The 21,320-nt window shown below is 55.3% G+C and overlaps 2 protein-coding genes across 4 annotated transcripts in view; both read right to left on the minus strand.

The window, feature by feature from the left end:
* Positions 1-227: 227 nt before the first annotated feature.
* Positions 228-17,524, minus strand: RSPH6A (radial spoke head 6 homolog A). The gene is given in 10 exon segments (XM_019425951.2): positions 228-639; positions 4,950-5,067; positions 5,816-5,960; positions 7,185-7,424; positions 7,426-7,691; positions 7,694-7,810; positions 7,813-7,948; positions 13,010-13,162; positions 13,164-13,251; positions 16,596-17,524. Coding segments are annotated over 10 exon segments (2,169 nt in total). The 5' UTR covers positions 17,264-17,524; the 3' UTR covers positions 228-401.
* An 84-nt stretch (positions 17,525-17,608) lies between these two features.
* Positions 17,609-21,320, minus strand: part of SYMPK (symplekin scaffold protein) — a 35,244-nt gene continuing 31,532 nt past the window's right edge. For all 3 annotated transcript variants that reach the window (XM_019425945.2, XM_019425947.2, XM_019425946.2), the window contains 5 exons: positions 19,890-20,077; positions 18,840-19,016; positions 18,567-18,662; positions 17,982-18,314; positions 17,609-17,811 (listed from right to left, as the gene is read on the minus strand). In XM_019425945.2, the coding sequence (XP_019281490.1) occupies positions 17,677-17,811; positions 17,982-18,314; positions 18,567-18,662; positions 18,840-19,016; positions 19,890-20,077 (929 nt within the window). In that variant the 3' untranslated portion in view covers positions 17,609-17,676. The remainder of the gene's footprint in view (positions 17,812-17,981; positions 18,315-18,566; positions 18,663-18,839; positions 19,017-19,889; positions 20,078-21,320) is intronic.

Here is a 21,320-nt window from a genome sequence, read left to right on the forward strand (position 1 = left end):
TCGTGGAGCCTGCTTGGGCTTCTCTCTCTCTGCCCTTCCCCCTCTCTCAACATAAATAAAGAAACATTGAAAAAAAATAGTTGTTTGGTGGCCAGATGAATGAATGAAACAGATGGGAGGGCCTATGCAGCAATGTCTGTTCCCAGCAGAGCTCAACAGCCCTGACTTGGGGGCCATGTCAACAACTACAGTGAGAAAATGCAACACACAAATGAGAAACTAGGCCATAGTGCCATGGGGAAATTTTATTTTAGAGCAGCTACCTCCCTCTTCTACTCCTGCCCTCCAGGGGCAGAAAGCAAACCGACAGTGGGGGGAAAAAACAACACCCCATCACTAACTATGTATAAGGGAAAACCTACTATCTACCTGCTTGCAGAAGGGGCTTGGGGGGGCCCCCTTCAGTCATCCAGATCCTCCTCCTCGTCTTCCTCCTCATCTTCCTCCTCTTCCTCCGCGGCCGCCAGGGCCTGCTCCTGGGCTGCCTTGAGGGCCTGCTCTTCCTCCACCGTGGGGTCACTCATCTCCAAGATCTCGGGGCTGTTGGGGTACTCCTGCTGAACGGGGGCTGGCAGGGGTGGGTTGAAGTTCTCGGGACTGTACTTGTGGCCCCAGCCAATGTAGATGTTCTCAAACTTCCTGGAAAGGCAGGGAGATATTGAGAGATCCTCCCTCCAAGGCCCCAGCCTGGACTTCCACTGAAGGTGGGACCCCGCGAGGGCTTGGCCTGGCTGCACAGGTGCGGGTGGTGGGGTGGAATGTGCTGTGCCTACCAGGTCTCTCCGTTCACGTGCTCTTGAGTGTTTACTGAGCATCTGTCTCCTAAGTGCCGGGCTGTCTAGAGCTGTACCCTGCAACAATGCATGTCACTGCTGAGCACTTGAAACGTCGCTGGTGGGACCAAAAACCTGAGTTTCTTTCCATTTTTTTTTTTTTTTTTTTTTTTAGTGTTTTATTTATTTATTTATTTATTTTTTTATTTTTTAAAATTTTTTTTTTCAACGTTTTTTATTTATTTTTGGGACAGAGAGAGACAGAGCATGAACGGGGGAGGGTCAGAGAGAGAGGGAGACACAGAATCGGAAACAGGCTCCAGGCTCCGAGCCATCAGCCCAGAGCCTGACGCGGGGCTCGAACTCATGGACCGCGAGATCGTCGCGGGGCTCGAACTCACGGACCGCGAGATCGTGACCTGGCTGAAGTCGGACGCTTAACCGACTGCGCCACCCAGGCGCCCCAATTTATTTTTGAGAGAGAGAGAGAGAGCCGGGGAGGAGCAGAGAGGGAGGGGGGCAGAGGATCCGAAGCAGGCTCCAGGCTCTGAGCTGTCAGCACAGAGCCCGCCTCGGGGCTCGAACTTGTGAACTGCGAGATCATGACCTGAGCCGCAGATAGACGCTTAACCGACTGAGCCACCCAGGCGCCCCAAAAGCCTGAGTTTCTAATTGTATTTGATGTTCTAAGTTCACCCGTGCTTTCTCCTTCGGCCCCCTGGTCACTTAGGGGGTGTGTTGCTTAATTTCTACCTATCCGCGAAAGTCCCCCAAATTCCTTTGTTATTGATTTCTAATTTCGCTCCAGTGCGGCCAGAGAACATATTTTGTGTAATCAATCCGGTTAAATTTATCGACACTTGTTTCCTGGCCTAGCGTATGGTCTAATCCTAGAGACAGTTCCATGGGCGCTTGAAAAGAATGTGTGTTCTGGGGCACCTGGGTGGATCAGTCGGTTAAGTGTCTGACAGGCTCAGGTCATGACCTCATGGTTCCTGAGTTCGAGCCCGTCGGGGTGCCGACAGACAGCTCAGAGCCTGGAGCCTGCTTCGGATCCTGTGTCTCCTTCTCCCCCTGCCCCTCCCCCACTCGTGCTCTGTGTCTCAAAAATAAATAAATGCTAAAAAAGAAAAGAAAAGAATGTGTGTTCTGCTGTCGTCTGGGTGGATTTGACTTCATTTTAATGAATTCAGATGTAAACAATAAAACCGATATTCAGTTCTGTTATCGGATAACGGGAGAATGTCGAAGTGTGCCTGGGGCAACTTGGGTCCGTGAATCTATTTTCTCAGCTGTAAATGTGGTGAAATCTGAATCCAAGGTCAAGTACTTCTGATGAGAACGTAGCATCCAGATGGAATGTGCTGTAAGTGTGAACTTCACACCAGATTCTGAAGACAGAGTATGAAAAGTTTAAAAAAAGAATGTAAAATAGCTCGTTAAGTTTTACATTACCGATTTCACATAGCGATGACAACATTTAAAATATAATAGGGTAAAGTAAACTATTAAAAGGAACCTTGCCTGTTTTTACTCTTGAACATGGCTAGTTCTAGGACATTTTATTTATTTATTTGCTTACTTATTTATTTTAAGTAGGCCGCACATCCAGCACGGAGCCCAACGTGGAGCTTGAACTCATGACCCTGAGATCAAGACCTGAGCTGAGATCAAGAGTCAGACGCGTAACTGGCTGAGCCACCTGGGCGCTCTTCTAGAAAATGTAGAGTAATGCAGGTGGCCTGTATTTTATGTATGTTGGACAGTGCTGGTCTAGGTGTGGGGACCCAGCAGTGAACACATTAGACAAAAATCCCTGCGGTGGTGCCTGCATTCTAGAAGGAGGAGACTGATAATAAACAAGAACAGAAGGGGTTGGGGCCAAGCCTGCCAGCCCACCTGTTCCCAGAATTTTAACTAGAGGAGGAAATGGGAGGAAAAGGAGGGGACTGGGAGATAGGGAGAGAGGCAGTGAGGGGCAGGGGGGTGGGGGGGGGGGAGAGAGAGGGATGGAGAATTTGCCCCGCAGGCTGTTTGGCTTCGCCCTTATTTTCACAGCCTTGCTGTTCTTGAGACCTTTGCTTTCCTCCAGGTCTTCCTAGAACCTTCGAAAACACTGCTTCCTTGGAAGCCTCACCAGGGAGGTTGAGCTTCCTAGAAAGACAGACCTTCAGAGGGGCGCCTGAGCAGAGGGGCGCTTGGGTGGCTCAGTTGGTTAAGCGTCTGACTTCAGCTCAGGTCAGGTCATGATCTCACACTCCGTGAGTTCGAGCCCCATGTCGGGCTCTGTGCTGACAGCTCAGAGCCTGGAGCCTGCTTTGGATTCTGTGTCTTCCCCTCTTTCTGCCCCTCCCCTGCTCATGCTCGCTCTGTCTCGAAAATAAATAGAAACATTAAAAAAAATAAAAAGATAGAGCTTCAGGCCCCAACCCCACTCCTGTGTCACCAGAACCTTCACTTGAATCAGATCCCTGGGGTCCGGTACTCACAGTCTGGGAAGCTCTGGTCTACCTGCTTTCCCCTCCCCCCCCCCCCCTTACTTCTCTCTTTCCCCAGAGATTTCACCTCAAGGTTGCTCTTCCCAGGAATCCCACTTTGATCCCCTTAAGATGACCGGTATGAGCTGTAATTGGTCCCCGCACTGTTCCTAATGGTACTTAGTTTGTTACAGGGTATTTATTTGGCTGGGGGGGAGGGGCGCTATACTGTTAATTTCCATGCTTCCTCTGCCTGCTCTCAGAGGCAGGATCCATATCGCCTTTTCAATAAAGGGCCTGGGACCTAGCATACATCTGGCCAACAGTGACACCCGAGAGGGTTTTATAAAGAAAAAACAAATGGATGGTGGGAGGGATGCATGATCGAGTGGTGGATGGATGGGTGAGTTGAGTTCCCAATTTGGATCTATCTTTTGCTTTCAGAAAGATGTTGGCAGGGCGCCTGCCTGGCTCACTCAGTGGAGCGTGTGACTCTTGATCTCGGGGTTGTGCGTTTGACCCCTGTGTTGGGGGGTTGAGATTACTTAAAATAAAATCTTTAAGGGGAGCCTGGCGGCTCAGTGAGTTAAGCATCTGACTCTTGGTTTCGGCTCAGGTCATGATTTTGGGGTTCATGGTTCGACGCCTGCATGGGCTCTGTGCTGGCAGTGCAGAGCTTGCTTGGGATTCTCTCTCTCCCACTCTCTCTCTCTCTCTCTCTCTCTCTCTCTCTGCCCTTCCCTGACTCATGCTGTCTCTGTCTCTCTCAAGATAAATAAATTAACTTAAAAAAAAATAAATAAAATCTTTAAAAAGAAAAGAAAGCTGCTGGCAAATTAGGGTGCGGCCAGAAGAAGGGGCTGGTGAAAGCAAGCCAAGGAGACTCTTCCCTGTTTCTAGAGGGGAAAAAAATCGCCAAGAATGTGGTGAAAGCAGCCGGATTACACGAAATCTCATCATAGGATGGAACAGTGCACCTTGGGCACTGAGCTGGAAAGGGAAAAATCTAGGAAAACTTATCCTGCCATCTGGTGGACGGAGTTGGTAAGTGCGCCCAGCGCGGGGCTGCCGAGGGCGCTCCCTAAGCGGCAAAGCAGAAAGGCTCCGTCGCGCCCAGTGGGAGAGACTGAGGGCCTCTCGGTGCCCGGCGAGTGTGTGGTGAGTGTCTCAGTGAGTGTGCGTGGGTGGGAATATGCAGCAGTGACAAATCTTGGGGGAGCAACTTGTGGGGGATCCTGGCAGGGGAAGACTTCTGCCCCATGGACCCAAGACCCTTCAAATTGGAAGAACTGCCAGGGGGCCCAGGGAAGGAGTTAGGTCCCCCGGAAAGAAGACGGTGTCCCTGGCAGGGCCACATCAAAGTGGACTCCTGAGTCCTGTCTGGCTCTGTGACTCATAGAGCTGAGAAGCCTGGGCCGGGAGGCCAGAGATCCAGGTTTGAATCCTGCATACGCTGTGTGACCCTGGGTCAGTTCCTTACCTCTCTGATCCTCCGTTCTCTTATCTGAGGGGCTCTCACTTTTTTGTCCGGGATTTCTCATTTAACCCTGGTTGGAAGTCCTGGAGCTGAGTGAGGGGGTCAGCCCAGGGGGCTTCTTGAAAGGGGTTCCTTCCACTCTCTGCCCCCGTCCACCCTCAGCCTGGCTTGGAAGAGGTTATAGGGGCTTCCTCTTCTGGAAGGGACTAGGAGAAGACCTACTTGCCACTGGCGTAGGCATAGGCCCCTGGCCAAAGATTGGAGCGCACGACAGCCACGGAGTACTGTGGGCAAAGGCTGCAGGACAGGCGGGTGGTCCACGGTGACATGTGCATGATTTCTGCAGGGGAGTGGAGAGCACCAGGGGAGGTCAGAGCTCCCCACAGCCCTGCGCAGCCCTCTGGAGGGGAGACTGAGAGAAAGAGGGGAGGGCGCAAAGAAGGAAGACAGGGAGGGGCTTCGTGAAGGGAGTGTGGCTGGCTCCAGATCACTTTCTCACGGTGTGGCCCCAGGAAGCCACCTCGCCAGTCTGAGCCTCAGTGACCGCATCCAAGAAGTGGGTATACTTATCTCACCTCCCTTGCAGGTGCTGCCGTGCTCAGTGATCACCCTTCCAGGTCAGCCATGGCTTTGGACCAGGGTCAGAGGGCACGGCACAGGCCCTGTGGTCCCGGAAATCCGGGTTTCAAATTCGGGCTCTGCCCGTTCACCGGCTCTCGGCCTCTCCTTCCTCCTTCCTCCGGGTGCCTGAGACCCTGACCTCGGGAAATCCCCATCCAGTCTTCCAAATTCCAGCTCGGGTCCTGCCTTCTTGGGGAAGGCCTGTCTAATTCTCTCTGTCTCTCGCCCCAAACCCACACGGGACTGGAAAGATCATATCCCACCACCCGGGGCCACTGCCGAATGCCAGACACGGCTCACAAGATGGACGTGTTCCTGCAACCCCAGAGGGAGGCACGATCACCAGGCCCGTGTTATAGATGAGGGAGCAACTGAGGCTGAGAGAGATGCCCCCCCAACCCCTGCTTTCTCCCCAGTCCCCACCTGGGCCGGTGGGCTGGCGTGCGTGAGGCCAAGAGGACTATTACCTGCGTCTTCGGAGAGCGGCGTCAGCAGCGGGGGCCCGACCTCCTGCTCCACGCTTTCCATCCCCTCGTCTGCCTTCTCTTCCTCCTCCCCTAACTCCTCTTCCTCCTCTATCTTCTGCAAAGGGTTCACCCAAGTGCAGCGGCCCTGGAGGTCGGGCGGGGGGAGGTCAGGCCACATCTCCCGGGGGGGACAGCAACCCGCCTGCACCCTGGGAGGTGGTGAGGGGCCAGGAAGCACACCGGGGCCTGGCCCTGTCCTCAGGGACCCAAGTATGGGCAGGGGGGGCAGGGCTAGTCACACGGGTGGGGGAAGAGAGAGCTATAGTGGTGAGATGGAGGACTCCTGCCCACCTGCTGGCTGTGTGGCTCCCCGTCTGGGCGTTCATTCATTCATTTGTCAGATATTTAATGAGCACCTACTACATACAGATAGGTGCTGGGGAAACATCCATCCTTGAGGAGAGACCCCCCCGCCCCCAATTTCTGCCCCGGGAGCTGATATTCAGCCTCCATATGATCTTCGGCTCATCGGTGAAATGGGGGTAGCATAGGGGTTCTCTCGTTGGATTGCTGACGGGCTACACGAGGCCCTGAAGAGCTGATATGTGTTTGTTAAGTGAACGCACCTAAATGCACGGCACAGAGCAGACTTCAGCTGCCTCAGCGAGGCAGTGGGGATGGTAGTCGTGCCACACTCCCAAAAGAAGTTGTTTGGATTCAAGAAGGCGTGGCAGAGTCAATACAAGTTTGTGGACTGAATGAATAAAAGCTCCTAGCACACAGCAGGGGCTTCCTTGAACCAGTGAGTGCACGAATATAGAGTTCAACACATCAGGCGGTCAAAAAAGGCAGGGCCTGGGGCGCCGGGGGGCTCAGTCGGTTGAGCGTCCGACCTCGGCTCGGGTCACGATCTCGAGGTCGGTGAGTTCGAGGCCCGCGTCGGGCTCTGTGCTGACGGCTCGGAGCCCGGAGCCTGCTTCGGATTCTGTGTCTCCCTCTCTCTCTGCCCTTCCCCTGCTCGTGCTCTGTCTCTCTCTCAAAAATAAATAAACGTTAAAAAAAGAAAAAAAGAAAGAATGAAATCTTTTTGAGCGCTGGCTGGTGCCCCAGCCCCTCCTTGAGCTGAGCTGTTGGCTAATATTCTGGTGCCCCGTCACCTTTCTGAAATCTGAAAAGCTCGGAACTCCAGGATGCATCCGGCGCCAACAGTGTCTTACAGGGCATCGTCAACCCATATCTGCCGCGTGAACGAACCAAGGGATGAGTGAATATTATGCAGCACGTCCGGCAGAGAGCCAGAGCTTGAGACCATTGCCTGGAGCTCCCCCTCCCCGCCCCCCCCCCACCCCGGTGAGTCCCCTGTCCTCACCTGCGGCAGGATGTGCTGTGCGTGATGCACCCAGTTGGCCATGGAGTCCACCAGCTCGAGCACCGGGATGCCCTCAAAGTCGGGGTTCTCCTCGTAGGACTCGCGCCCCGCGCCGCCCTCCTCCTCTTCATCGCCCTCCTCCTCCCCAAACTGGTAGAAGCCGAGCGGGCTGATGTGCGTGGCGGCCGAGATGCGGGCGATCTGGGCCCGCAGGTAGTTGGCCTCGTTGCCCGGGAAGGGGCGGGTAGCTGACGACTGGCGCGTCCAGGAAGCCGGTGAAGAATTTCTTGATCTTGCGGGCCTGCACGATCTGCACGGGCGTGACGTGCGGCAGCCGCGTCCCAGGCCGGCCCGGCTCGTTGCACACGAAATACAGGTACTTGTTGGTGCCCGAGCGGCTCTCCTCCCTGGGGATGACGGGCGGTGGCTTCCACATGGGCTTGGGGGTAACGTCCGTGTCCTTCTCCTCGTCCTCCTCGCCCTCCTCCTCGTCGGGCGCGTCCATGCCTCGCCGCCCTCCATCATCTCCTCCGCCTCCTCCTCCTCGCCCTCCTCCTCGCCCTCCCGGAAGGACACCTCGGCCACCAGGTAGCTGCGGCTGAGCCCCAGGATCTTGCCCCAGAAGCGCAGGTATGGATGGGCTGCTGCTCCACCAGCTGCTTCAGGGCCATGAAGATGCGGAAACTCTCTTCCGAGCTCAGGCCCACGCCAGCCTGTTCCAAGTAGAAGGCCGTCTCCATGACGTTGGGCACCGCCGTCTCAGCCTGCAGAGGGGCGGGTGGAGGGCAGAGGAAAGAAGGCTGAAGCCCTGCTCCCTAGCCTGACTTGTGAAATCCGGAGAGCTAAACTGCTCTGTAACCCAGCTGCTCATGCGACCGCTGCAGGCCAGTGGGATGTAGGGGCAAGTCCTTGGGGAGGAGGTCCCTTAAGGAAAAGAGAAGGGGGGGGGGGGCGGAGAAAGAAAGAAAAAGGAAAATCACCAGGAGAAAATCCTTTGCTCCTTCATCCTTCCCCCTTCTTTCTGCCTGCAATGGGATGTGAGATCTGGAGGCACAGCAGCTATTTTGGGACAATGAGGCAATGCATGGATGGTGTGTACCCATACCTTGATGATGGTAGAGTTGAAAGGTGGAAACTGCCGGGTCCCCGGTGGCATCACTGAGCCACCTTACCTCCCTTCTTGTTGTATGGGGCAAAGAGGCCACTTTTAGTCATGTTTTCCGTTACTTGCAGCCAAATGCACCCCTAACAGATACCCCAAATCATATAACAAATTAAGGGAAGATGCAGGCCTTGAGCCCAGGAATCAGTGATGCTGGAGGATGGTGGTGATGACTGTTGCCCCCACCGCCTCCTCCTTCACCATCTACTTGGTTCAGGGAGACAGAGGGGGAGAGGCAGAGAGACGGGGAAGCGGGGGGCAGAAAGGGAGTGAGAACAAGCAAATTGAGGGCTGAGACTAGAATACAGTGAGGTTTGGACCGAGGCAGCCACTCCCATAGCCACATGGCCACAGGCTGACCCCAATACGTTTCAGTCAGTCCAGAAATCTTTATTAAAGACCCAGTGGGTGCCAGTCCCAGGCTAGGCAGGCAATGAGATATAGCAGAGACCAAAACACATGAGGTCCTTCCTCAGGAGATTGGCATGACCCACCCTTGGCCAACATGACTGGCCCAGGGAAACACATTGCCCAAATCGGGGAGACCACATGCTCTCTTGCCAGAATTTGAAAGCAGAAGGGAGAGAGAGGAGGTATAGAAGGGTAGAGTAACGATCCCCCCAAAAGATGTCCATGTCCCGATTCCTGGGCCTGTGACTATCTGACACGGCAAAAGTGACTTACAGGTGTGATTAAATTAAGGATCCTGAGACAGGGAGATCATCCTGGGTGGTCCGGTGGGCCCCCAAGTCAACACAAGGGTCTTGCTAAGTGAAAGTGGGGAAGGCAGGAGGGTCAGAGAAGATGTGATGGAAGCAGAAATCAGAGTCAGAGACTGGAAGGTTCCGGAGGAGGGCCCAGGAGGAAGGAATGTGTGCTGCTTCTGGAAGCTGGAAAAGGCTAGGAAATGGTTTCTCTCCAAGAGTCTCCATCAGTAGGGCAACCCTGCCGACCTTGACCTCAGCCTGGTGAAGCCCAATCCGAAGCGGACTTCTGACCTCCAGAGCTCTAAGGTAAAACATTATGTGGTCTTAAGCCACTAAGTTTGTTACAGCAGCCATAAGAGACTAATACGGGTCCCCTCTGTGCGTGTGGCTGCAAGTGAAGCACGTAAGTGTGGGAGCCACATGCTGGATGACTGAGACTTTGTGTCCAAACTTCACCTTTTGTAAGGACACTAGGCATAATGGACGAGGGCTTCACCCTATTCCAGAAGGACCTCATTATAACTCATTACATCGGCAATGACCCTCCTTCCAAATAAGGTCACATTCTGAAGGGTCTGGGTGAGGGATACATCACCCTTCATAAGAATACTTCATAAGGGGGCGCCTGGGTGGCTCAGTCGGTTGAGTGTCTGACTTCGGCTCAGGTCATGATCTCACAGTCTGTGGGTTCGAGCCCCGCATCAGGCTCTGTGCTGACAGCTCGGAGCCTGGCGCCTGCTTCGGATTCTGTGTCTCCCTCTCTCTCTGCCCCTCCCCCATTCTCTCTCTCTTTCTCTCTTTCTCTCTGTAGTGTTAACAGGAACAGTTTATCGCATTTTCTCTCTATGCTTGCTGGCCATGGGCATACTATTCACAAGTGTTTGAAATCCCTCCCCAAAGGAGAACGATATGTTCCCATGCCCCTGCACTTAGGAGGGGCCATGTCACTTGCTCTGACTGCTTGAAACAGCAGTGACAGGGACACATGTCACAGCCAGGCAGAAGCTGTAAGAAAGAACCAATGTGGGGCTTGCTACCCTCTCTTTTTCCTCCTCTGCAACTGTGGGAGCCTGTGGCACAATGCAACTGCCTCCATCGTCCCCGGTTCTCAGGCAGCTGATGAGCAAAACCCTTCTGGGAACCCTGGGTGGGCAGGTCGTGTGAGCGAGAAATAAACTGTGTAGTTTTAAGCCACTGAGACTGTTGTGCTGGGGTTTTGTTTGTTTGTTTGTTTGTTTTTACCTCAGCTCGAGATGTAACACACCCTAATGCTCAATAGTAGGAGAATCGTTCTTTTGAAAGTGGTTCTGGCGCTTTCTTCCCATCATAAACGCCATGCAAAAGCTGGTTTTCCTGATTGGTGGTGACACCAGCCACTCGGGGGAGCGGAGTCAAGCTTAATTCCAAGACACCTCGCTGATGGGGAGGAAGACAAAGGAAGGAGGGTAGAGCGGTGCCCGGGTGGCTCGGTGATCTCGGATTCAGATTCGGGAGTCCAAGCTCCAGATCAGGCTCTGTGCTGTCAGCGCAGAGCCTGCTTCGGATCCTCTGCCCCCCTCCCTCTCTGCCCCTCCCCTGCTCTCTCTCTCTCTCTCTGAAAAATAAATAAAACATCTTAAAATTTTTATTTTAAAAAAAGGGATGAGTGTGTGCCTGGCCCATGAGCCAATGGCCATCACCCTCTTTCTGGGAATCCCCACCCTCCATCCACATGGCAATGGAGCGGCCTCACCAACCATGTTTAAGTGATATCACTCCACCCCGCTCACTGTTAATTGCAGCAAGAGTGGGAAACTGCCCCCCAAGGTCAGGTCAGACTCTGCTTCCCTCCCCATCCTCTGCTATCGCCAGTAACGCGTGCCTGGGGGGAGAGAACGTGCAGCGGGCATCCTCCTGCCCTCTCTAGATTGCTTGCACCTGACCATTGGGTGTGAGGAGAAACTTCTCTCTTGTTTACCACTTGTTTCCACTTCTGCAACATCATCTGTTTCCTGCCCTCACATGGTCTGTGTTGTCAAATAAGGAAAGTGTTAGCTTTTGGAAGGTGATGCAATAATACCGAAGTTAGTCTGAAATTATAACTTGGGTAGTCAGGAGCTTTATGAAACAGAGGCGCAGTGAGTTTCCGGGGCAGAAAGCCATCTACAGGGCGAAGGAGAAGGATAGAGAATCCACAAACAGGTCGAGTCCATAGAGGCGTAAATAAATCAGAGATGGCATTTCAGAGGATGGGGGGAAAGAACGCATTATTCCACCATGGCTGCTGGGGATCGTGGCTAGCGACTTGGGAGAAATAGAAAAAAGGAAATGAGAGCCCTACCTCCTGTCAGGGGAAATATATAAAAAATGATGAATCACTGGTTTCTTTGGGTCTCTTCCTAGAAACATGCACAGGCCACAAACGCCCACAATTTTGCCACGAGTTTGCGGACCTCCCAGAAAGAATTCCAGCTCCAAATTCTAAGTGGGTGGGGCCTTCAGGGACAAGCCCATCAGGGGGCGGAGTCTCCGGGGGTTGGCATTTTCAACGGGGCGGAGCCTCAATCGCCGTGGTGCTCCGAGGGGGCGGAGCCTCTAGGAGCCAAGCGTTCTAAGGAGGCGGAGCCTTCGGGGCCTTGCGTTAGATGTGGGTAAGACCTGGAGGTGGGAGGGAAGGGTGTATTTCCAAGTGGGTGGGGCCTCCCGAGGAGAAACTGCATCTGAAATTTAAAACCATATTCCCAGGTAAAACTTGGCGCGAGGCTTGGTATTTCCACCTGCGCTTTGCTCACCCAAGGGCTCATTCCTTTGTCAGATTGTCGCTCCCGTGGTCTCTCACCATCCCACCCCACCGTCGCCAGAATCCCAGACTCTCAGAAGCATGGACGTGAGCACAGAGCAATCGCATCCGCAGATGGGGCAAAGTTTCTGTATAGCACGGCTTGGAGGTCACGGTCCTGCCTTCCTAGTTCTGTCTCTGGTACGTCCTAGCTTCCCGCCCTCCGAGCTGAAGTCTTTCCTCTACAGATAGAAACTAAGTAGCGCTTGCTTTGCAGGGTTGTTTCGGGGGATGAGCCGAGCCAAGGCTCTCAAGGCTCTTAGCGGGGGCCTAGGAGGCGTCGGAATCATCATAAATAGAGTCCCCAGCAAATGTTTCTTGAACGAGTGGAAGAATCCTTCACCTGAATTTTATGCCGTTGTCCAAGCTGGAAACAGAATTGTGGACTTAAATATTCTGAGGCTAGTGAAATGTTACTGGCCAGGAGTTGAAGAGCTCTTAGCAAGGGGTCGACTTACAAAAGGGGAAACTGAGTCTGGGGATAAGGGGCACTTCAGTGTTGAGAGACTCCAGGAGGCAAGGAGTTTCACAGAAAACGCCTGCAAAGCAGAATTATTTGGGGGAGGGAGGAGTAAAGGACGGCAAGAGGGAGACCAGCCTCCACCTCCACTTAGCCGCTGGAGTCAGCTTTTTTTTTTTTTTTTTTTTTTTGAGAGAGAGAGAGAGAGAGAGAGAGGGGGGGGGAGAGAAGCGAGCGAGTGGGGGGAGGAGCTGAGGGAGAGAATTTAAGTAGGCTCCACACCCAGCGCAGAGCCTGATGAGGGGCTGGATCTCACAACTGTGAGATCGTGACCTGAGTCGAAATCAAGAGTCTGCAGCTTAAACCGACTGAGCCACCCAGAGGCCCCTGGAGTCAGTCTTCTAAAAAGCAAAGCCCCACTAGCCTTTCCTCTGCTTCAAACCCTTCCGTGGTGCTCCAGCGGCCTCAGGAGAAAGCCCAATCTCCTCGGTCTGGCATTCAAAGCCCTCTGTGACCTGGTCCCTCCCGCCCCCTGTGGCCCACCTCCCACACTGACCTAAAATTGCGGTTTCTCGGTCCTACTGTGCATCCCCTCGCCCCCGGACCTTAGCACCGGCTGTGCCTAAGCCTGGGTCACCGCCCCTCCTGCCACGCGCCCCTCCCCATAGCCTCTCTCACCACCTCCTCTTCCATTTCCTGTTGGCCCTCGCCTCCGCCGCTCCGCAGGAACAGCGCCTTCTGTCTTTCCGCCATCTCGTAGGTGGGCTGCATCTCTGGGTCGTCCCGCAGGGTGTCCAGCTTGGGGTGGAACCACTCCCATTAATGCGTGGTGTTTGCGGTTCAGCGACTCCAGGATGGACAAAGGGTCCTCCGGCCGCTGGTTCAGGATCTTGGTCAGCAGGTTCACTAGGTGCTCATACCTGCCTCCCGTGGGAGGGAGTGGGAGGTGGGAGACATCACTCGCTCAGCTCAGTGAGCTCAGCGTACCTGGCCCCCGTGCCTGGCGCTGGGGACACAGTACAGAAAAGGTCCCTGCCCTGGTGGGGCTGACATTCTGATGATGGAGACAGAAATGAACCGAATGTGCAAAACATACAGTGTGTCGGGAGGTGGTAATTTTCTATGGAGACAAAGCAGGGAGGGGGGGGGCTGGGAATGCCAGGGATAGGAGATGGCTTGTAAGTTTAAATAGGAAGGCCAGGGAAGGTCACACCAAGGTGACATTTAAGCTGAGATCTGAAAGACGTGAGGAGGCAAACCATACAGATACTGGGGGTGGGGGTGGGGGGGGGTGGAGAAGTATTTCAGTCAGAGGGAGCAGCAGGTGCATAGGCCCTGAGACATCTCGTGAGTCTTACATGATCTTGACAACAAAACTCAAGGAAGGGGCGCCTGGGTGGCTCAGTCAGTTAAGTGTCTGATTCTCGATTTTGGCTCAGGTCACAATCTCATGGGCTCATCAGATGGGGCCCCACTTAGGGTGCAGGGCCTGCTTGGGATTCTCTCTCTCTCTCTCTCTCTCTCTGTCTCTCCCTCCACTCATGTGCACTGTCTCTCTGTCTCTCTCTCAAAATAAATAAACTTTCAAAAAAAAAAAAAAAGATTTAAAAAAAAAACTGAAGGAAACGAGGAGAAAGGAAAATTCCATGCCAATCTTGCTTAGAAATATAGATGCTGAAATCCTAAGCAAAATACTAGCAAATGACATCCAGCAAAAAGATGCTCTTAACAAATGATGCACCATGATTAAACTGGGCTAATAACAGGAATGCAAGACTGGGCAGATATTAGAAAAACAGAAAAAAAAATTAACTCATCATGTTAATATGTTCAAAATATATGTAAGATAACCTCAGTAGGTGCAGAGAAGTTGTTTGATAACATTCAACACCCATTTATGATTTTAAAAAACCCTACCAATCTAGGAACAGAAAGTAATTTTATTTTATTTTTAATTTTTTTCATGTTTATTTATGTTTTGAGAGAGAGAGAGAGAGTGAGCAGGGGAGGGGCAGAAAGAGAGGGAAACAAAGAATCTGAAGCAGGCTCCAGGCTCTGAGCTGTCAGCACAGAGCCCGACCCAGGGGTTGAACTCACGAACCATGAGGTCGTGACTTGAGCTGAAGTCAGGTGCTTAACCGATTGAGCCACCCAGATGCCCCTAGAAGGTAATTAAAAAAAATGTTTATTTATTTACAGAGAGAGAGAGAGCGCGCACGCGCACATGTGAGTGAGAGTGGGGGAGGGACAGAGAGAATATTAAGCAGGCTCTGGCTGTCCACACAGAGCCTGATGAGGGACTTGATCTCACGAACCGTGAAATCATGACCTGAGCTGAAATCAAGAGTCGGACTGACTGAACCACCCAGGCGCCCCAGAAGGTATTTTTTTTACAATCGCATAAAGGGGAACCTATGGCACATAATGGTGAAAGACTGAACATTTTTTCCTTATGAGATTGGGGACGAGGACGCCCGCTTTCACGACTACACTGGAGGTTGTGGCTAATGCAATATGACATGAAAAATGAAAGGCAAAAAGGATGGGGAAGGAAGAAGGAAAACTGCCATGGTTTGCAGGTGGTATGATTGGGGGTGATGTGCAGAGGCCTTGAGTGGAGGGTGTGCCTGGCATGTTGGCTGGAGTGGAAGGAGAGGGAGGGATCAGGGGAGAAGAGGAGGCAGTGACACCGCCTGATACACAGTGAGACAGTACTGTGATAACAGTATTGTAATGGCTTCCTTCTACCTGAGCCAGGGACGATGCTGAGCACTTGAGAGCAGTGTTGGACTCTCACCACAATTGTACATCTGAGGAACAATTACAATCCCTACTCTCCAGGTGAGGAAACTGAGGCTCCGAAAAGTTGAGGCCATGAGATCACACAGTGGTAACACAGTCACGATTTGAAACCAGGTTGGTCTGATTTCAAAGCATGTGTGTCTGGGACGCGCCCGGGTGGCTCAGTTGGCTGAGCGTCTGACTCTCGATTTCAGCTCAGGTCATGATCCCAGTGTTAAAGGATCGAGCCCCGCATCAGGCTCCAGGCTAGGTGTGGAGCCTGCTTGGAATTCTCCCTCTCAACCCCTCTCCCATGCTGTCATGTTTGAGCATGCTTTCTCTCTGTCTCTCCCTCTCCAAGAAAGCATGTATGTCTAACTCTCTGCTGGATGGAAACCCTTTGGCAGTTGTCTTGGGTGTGCTGGAGAGCCATCACTGAATTGGGAAGGGTAAGGAGAGGTCAGACTTTGACCATGGCTTTTGAATAAAGGACCTTAAAGATTCCAAGGGTGGGAACTGTTGGGAAAAGCTAGAGGTTAATTCTGGCTAGACTCTAGGATCTGAGGCCAGGAGCTGACTAGAGATGAAGTTTGGAGAGCGGCAGGGGCTGAATGGCTCTTGTGAGGAGGAAGCACTTACTCCTGAGCCATGGCAAGCCCTGTGCCTGGGACAGATGGGGTCAGTTTTGTGCTTTAGCAAGAACTGTTACTTCTCCAACCTGGCCCTTTCCTGCTCTCCCTCTTTCTCCCTTGGTTCCAGTTGTACCAGCCTCCTTGCTGTTCCTCAAACACAGCAAGCCTTGAAGCCTTTCAATGTGCTTCCTCTGTCACCTGCAAGGTGCTCTCCCTCTTCCCCTTCAGGTCCCTGATCAAATGTCACCTCAGAGGCCTCCCCAGAGGCCTTCCTTGACCTCATGCTATTTCACATGCACTCCCTAACTCCCCTCGCCGTGCCTTATTTTCCACCTTAGCTCCCATCATTACCTATCATTTATTATATTTATTGCCCATTCTCCCACCAAAATGTAAGTTCCACGATGACGTAATGGGGACTGAGAACTGTATTCTAACTACAGCTAAGAGGCTTTGGCAAGTTAGTGGCTAATAGGGCCTCAGGAGCCAAATCACACGTACTTGGCCACATCCTAGCTGTTATCACTTTGGATATGGGACCGACTTTTTCTGTCTTGGCTTCGTCCTCTGTAAAACGGGGACAGTAGATGTGCTAATCTCAGCTGTGAGAACTAGATGTTAATGTATGAATGGTGGCGACCTGGTAAGTAAATGCTAGCTGCTGTTAGCGTTTCCATCCCCTGACTCCTAGCCTGAGTTAGATGCCCCTGGAACAGTCCCTGGTTACCCATGAGGGGTGATCCCCGGTCTGACTGAAGAGACCTGGGAGCCTGAGGCAGAGCCTTGGCTGGGTCCTCTCCTGGCTGGGATCCCACCCCCTCCCCCCCCCCCACTCAGGAGCCCCTTCTCACAGGCTAAGGCTGCAACTGACGCTGGTCTGCAGCAGGTAGGCCTTGGCGTTCTGCACGGCCAGCTCCAGAGGCTCCGGCTCGGGCACCTCCAGAGTGAAGGGCGTGAAGCCCAGCTCGGAGGGTGAGAACTGCAGGGTGGGGTCATCCCTCAAGTAGGGCCCATGCTGGCTGAACTGCAGGTCGTCTCTCTGGTACATGTTGAACTGGCCCAGTAAGTCCGGCTGGGTCTCCAGATAGGCAGACTCCAGTTGCTGGAAGAGGTTGCTTTGGCCCCGCTGTAGTTGCTGCAGCATTAGGCCGGCGTTTTGGGTGGCCTGGATCCCACCTTCTTCCAGATAAAGCTGGGGCTGTAGCTCGGAGGGAAAGCCCATATTCGGGGACGGGTACTCCACCCCACCCAGCTGGGCCTCCTCAGCCTGGAACATCGTCAAGTTCTCCTGCTGGGTCGGGTTGGCCCCTAGCGACCAGCCCTGGAGGTTGGCCTGGCTGGCCAGAATCCCCCCATTGCTCTGCAGGATGGAGGCATCAAGTGGTATCTGCTCCGCCTCCTCGGGGAAGGCGGGCTGGGGCCGAGAGAGTTCCAGACCGCGCCGCTGGGAAACCTGGGAACTCCTCCGACTTGAAGGCAGCTGGGAAGGGGGCTCAGGGTCGGGCGGTGGGTCCCCCATAGCTCAAAAGGGATCGCCGACTTCCAGGAGGAAGGCTTGCAGACAGGCAGGCTAGACCGGTCGCCCGCCAGCCGCCACAGGCCGGCTAGCCTCTATGCCAGCCGCCCGGTTTCTAAGGAGGGAGGGGGCGGGCCGTTACCAGGGGAGGGCGCGCGGGGACGCCGGGGCCTAGGAGCCGGTTTCCGCGCAGGCGCAGCCCCACGACCGAGGGGCTGCCTGTCCTCCAGCCAGCGGCTGGGCGCGTTCACTAGCTACCGCGCAGTCCCACAGCTGACACGCAGGTAGAGACCAGAGACTGCATCCACGCCCCAGACCCGCGATCTTTTTAATTTTAAAGGCAAAGCCCCGCCGGCTAGGCCCCGCCCTGCCCTCCCCGAGCTCTCTGCCCCACTCCCCTTCCCCACCGAGCCCCGTCAGCTGTTCCCCTTGGTCTCGGGTTCCCCGGATTCCTCGGCGGCGGGGCTGGGGGTCTTCACGGTATCGTCTCCGGCAGGGGTGAGGGTCTGGGGGCTGCGCTCCTCCTTTGAGGTCAACCCGCCTGTTGCCTCCTGGTGACAGAAGGGGGAGTGGGTCAAGGACAGTGTGATCCTACCTCCGAGCCTTCCTTCGGGCTGTACCCTCCCCTCCCCACCCCAACCTTGGGCACTTGGCACACACCCTTCACCCCCGGGGCCCTGATTGTTTTCTTCCCTTGCTGCTTTGAAGTTGTCATCCCTACCTTCGGTAGGGGCCCTTCAAGACTAGAGTCCAGGAGTGCGGCCTCGGTCAGCCCCGAGTCGTCATCCATGCTGATGAAGATGGCGGGGGTCTCACACTCAGGCCCCTCCTCCCGGAAATCTATGGTTTCCTCGGGCTGGGGAGGGCCTGGCCGGGTGGAGGAAGAGGAGGACGAGGAGGAGGACGAGGGGGCTCCCACTCCTCCCGGCTTCAGCTTCTGTTCCTCCTCCAGCTGCCGCTTTAAGGCTTTCTCCTGGGCCAGCCGAAGGCCGATGAGGTCCTGAGGGGGCCGGGGGGCTGGGGCTGGGGCCAGGGCCAGGGGCTCCAGGTCGTCCTGGGGGTTGGGAAGGGCAAAGAGAAGCTCAGGGGAGGGGGGCGGCAGGTCATAGACTGTCAGGGGATGGTGGCAAAGAGCCAGAAGGCACCCTGAGGCAGACGGCAGGGTGGGCACAAGGAGTAAGTACGGGGCAACTGTTCCCCCACCTCCCATCCCTTTCGGCAGGAGCCTCTCCCAGACAGGTGTCTGGGGTGAGGAGAACAGGGTGGGCCTTGATGGCTTGGGGAGTGGGGGGCTGTGGGCCCTCACCTCTTCCAGGGGCCCCGCGGGCACTTCCTTGGCCTCTGGCTCCTGCTTGCCACTGGCCTCCAGGATGGTCATGATGGAGTTGGGGATGTGTGCTTGCTAGGGGAAGAGCAGGTGGGGGGGCTCTACGGAGTGCTCGGACTCGAGACCCCAAGCGGACACCCCAGATCCCTGATCCCTGACCCTCTGTGGCAGTGCAGGGCTCCCCTCTCCCCACCCCCATCCACTCCTCCAGGACTGAACCCACGGGGCCACCCATCCCACACCCTGGGGTACCTGGTGGGGGGTGAAGGATCGGACGTGGGCCAGCAGGGGCTCCCGGAGCTCTGGGCACTTGTCAAAGACGGCACCCAGCTGCTGGGGCGGCAACTGCAGGATGACCTGGAAGCTCTGGGGCTTGGTGCGTTGACAGCACTTGATGAAGCCCTCCCACACCTTGGGATACTTCCACACCTGGACGGGGCAGGGAGGGAGCGGTCCTGAGGGGGCGTGCAGGTCGCCACCCCCCCGAACCAGGAGGGAGACCTGACCGAGATGGGGCCCAAATCCCTACCAGGCAACAGATTGCTCTGGGCTACACGCCCCGCCACCTCTGGCCCTCCAGAAGACCTTGTGACTCTCTTTCTGATCCCAAGCGGCTCATGAGGGCCACTTAGGAAAAGAGGAGAGGGAAACGGGAGTGGCCCTATCAGGCAAGCACCGTCTCATTTCACTTCCACAGCAGCCCTGAGGGGCAACACCGGCCCTGCTAGACAGATGAGGCCCAGGGAGGCGGAGGCACAGGGTACCGTGGGTACCGAGGGGGCAGAGCCGAGATTTGAACCCAGGATCGTCTGAGTCTGCATTTTACCTGTCAGCCAGATGTTGCAAAGTGGCAACCTGTGGGCTGGATCTCGTCTGAGAGCTTGAGTGGGGTTTGTTACTTACTTCCTCTTGGTATTTCTAAACACCCAGATTTCAAGCTTCTCTTGAAAAACGGGCCCACCTCTCAGCTCTAGTGTGCCTCCTGGCCGGGTGCGGAGCTAGTGGCAAGGGGCACTGCGCCTCTCCTGGGACACGGGCCGTGAAGCCTGCCAACTGCTCCTGCCACCCAGTGGCCATCCTGGAGCTGAGTGAGCGCCCCCTGTTGGGCCGTCTCGTCTTGGCCCAGGCCAGGGAGGGCAAAGGGGCTGGCGGGCCTCCTGGAGCGTGCTCTCCTCCCGGCTCCCTCTGGGGGGCGGCAGGCAAGCTGGCCGGGAAAGCCTGGGGTTCTGCCCCCAATGTGTCTCCAGCGTGTCCTGCTGTGGTGTCCTGCCTGCGGGACTGGGGTGGTCAGGGGCGGGTTACCTGCTTCATGATGAGGCGGGACAGGATGTTCATGACGAACCCCCCCAGGCGGGGGTACATGGTCAGAGACTGGATGACGGTCCTCATGAGCAGCATGGGCAGGGGGCTCTGCTCCATCAGCTGCTGCATCACCACGGCCAGCACCTCCGACGTGTACACGTTCCGCTCCGCAAAGCACAGGTTGGTGGCTGCGAGGAGGCGGAAAGTGGGCCTGTCCTCTTTGCCCGCCTGCCCCCTGGGAGGTGGGAGCCCCCCCCCCCCCCCGCCCTGACAGAGCCCCATTATCTGCCCATGTTGAGTGGAGACCTAGCCTTCACTTCCTGAAGCTCCAGGCGAGAGGGACTTCCTCGCCCAGCAGGTCCCTGAGGGGATGTACTGTGGCCTGGTCCTTGGAAAGCCTGCGGTCTTGGTCCAAGGTTAAAGACATGTCCAGCTCCTGGGAGCCCCACGCTGGGCGGAGCGGGCAGACCTTGGCCCTTTTTCTCCAGGGACAACCCATGGGAAGGCCGAGGCAGGAAAGACAGGTTGCCAAAGCCTGGGGCCCATTCTGGCTTGCTCCCCACCCCCACCAGAGTGGGAAGGCAGCTTTGACTTCCATAAGCGCCCTCATAGGAGAGATGCTCTCCACCAGCAGGCTGGCCTCGGGGCTGCCCACTCCCCATCCTGACCAGGGCATGAGGGTTTGTGCTGGTGCTGGAGGGATACCAGGCCTGGGGCCACGTGGGAGGCACGGTCCACAGAAGAAGGGAGGAAGGAGCAAGAGGAGGAAGCCTGGGCATTCGAAGAGCTCTCCAGCTCCAGACCCAGTGTGGGGAAGGGCTCAAGGAGGGTGGGCACAGTATGGGCATCCATGAAGGCAGGCAGGCTTTGGGGTCTGTTCCCTCAGGAGTGGGTTGTGGCACCCCAAAATCAGGATTGGCAGTGCTCTGATCCATTGTGCTAAGGGGGAGACCCCAGGAACTGCCTCCGAACCCCTTCTTCCCCAAACACCACTTGCCATGTGAGTCTGTCAACCAGGAAGTCTTTATTGAGCCAGAAGAGAGGCCCCCAATCCTTGAGAGGCTAATGGAGAACAGGGGTGGGTGCCTATAAGGAACGAGGGGGCTCCTATAAGGAACAGGGGGAGGACGGAGGCATTACAGGAATGCAGGCAGGAAGGAGACTGGATGGGGACAGGGCAGGTATGTGGGCCAGAGGAGAGTGTAGAAGGGAAGGACAGTGTAGAAGCCAGAGTGAACCTACCAGAAACCAAGAAAGCGCCGCCTCCTCCCTTCCAGGCAGTGGCCGGCTCCTGCCTGCTCTGCCTGAAAGGGTCCACAACCAACCCCCTGTCCTCTCCTCCCCCTCTGCTCCAGTCTCCTCCTGGGCCTCCCACCCAGCCCTCTAATCCACCCTCCATAGCAGCCTGAGGGGTGTTTAAAAAGCTTACTC

Source organism: Panthera pardus, unplaced genomic scaffold, assembly GCF_024362965.1.
Source record: "Panthera pardus isolate Hobbes unplaced genomic scaffold, ASM2436296v1 HiC_scaffold_18, whole genome shotgun sequence".
Taxonomy (NCBI): domain Eukaryota; kingdom Metazoa; phylum Chordata; class Mammalia; order Carnivora; family Felidae; genus Panthera; species Panthera pardus.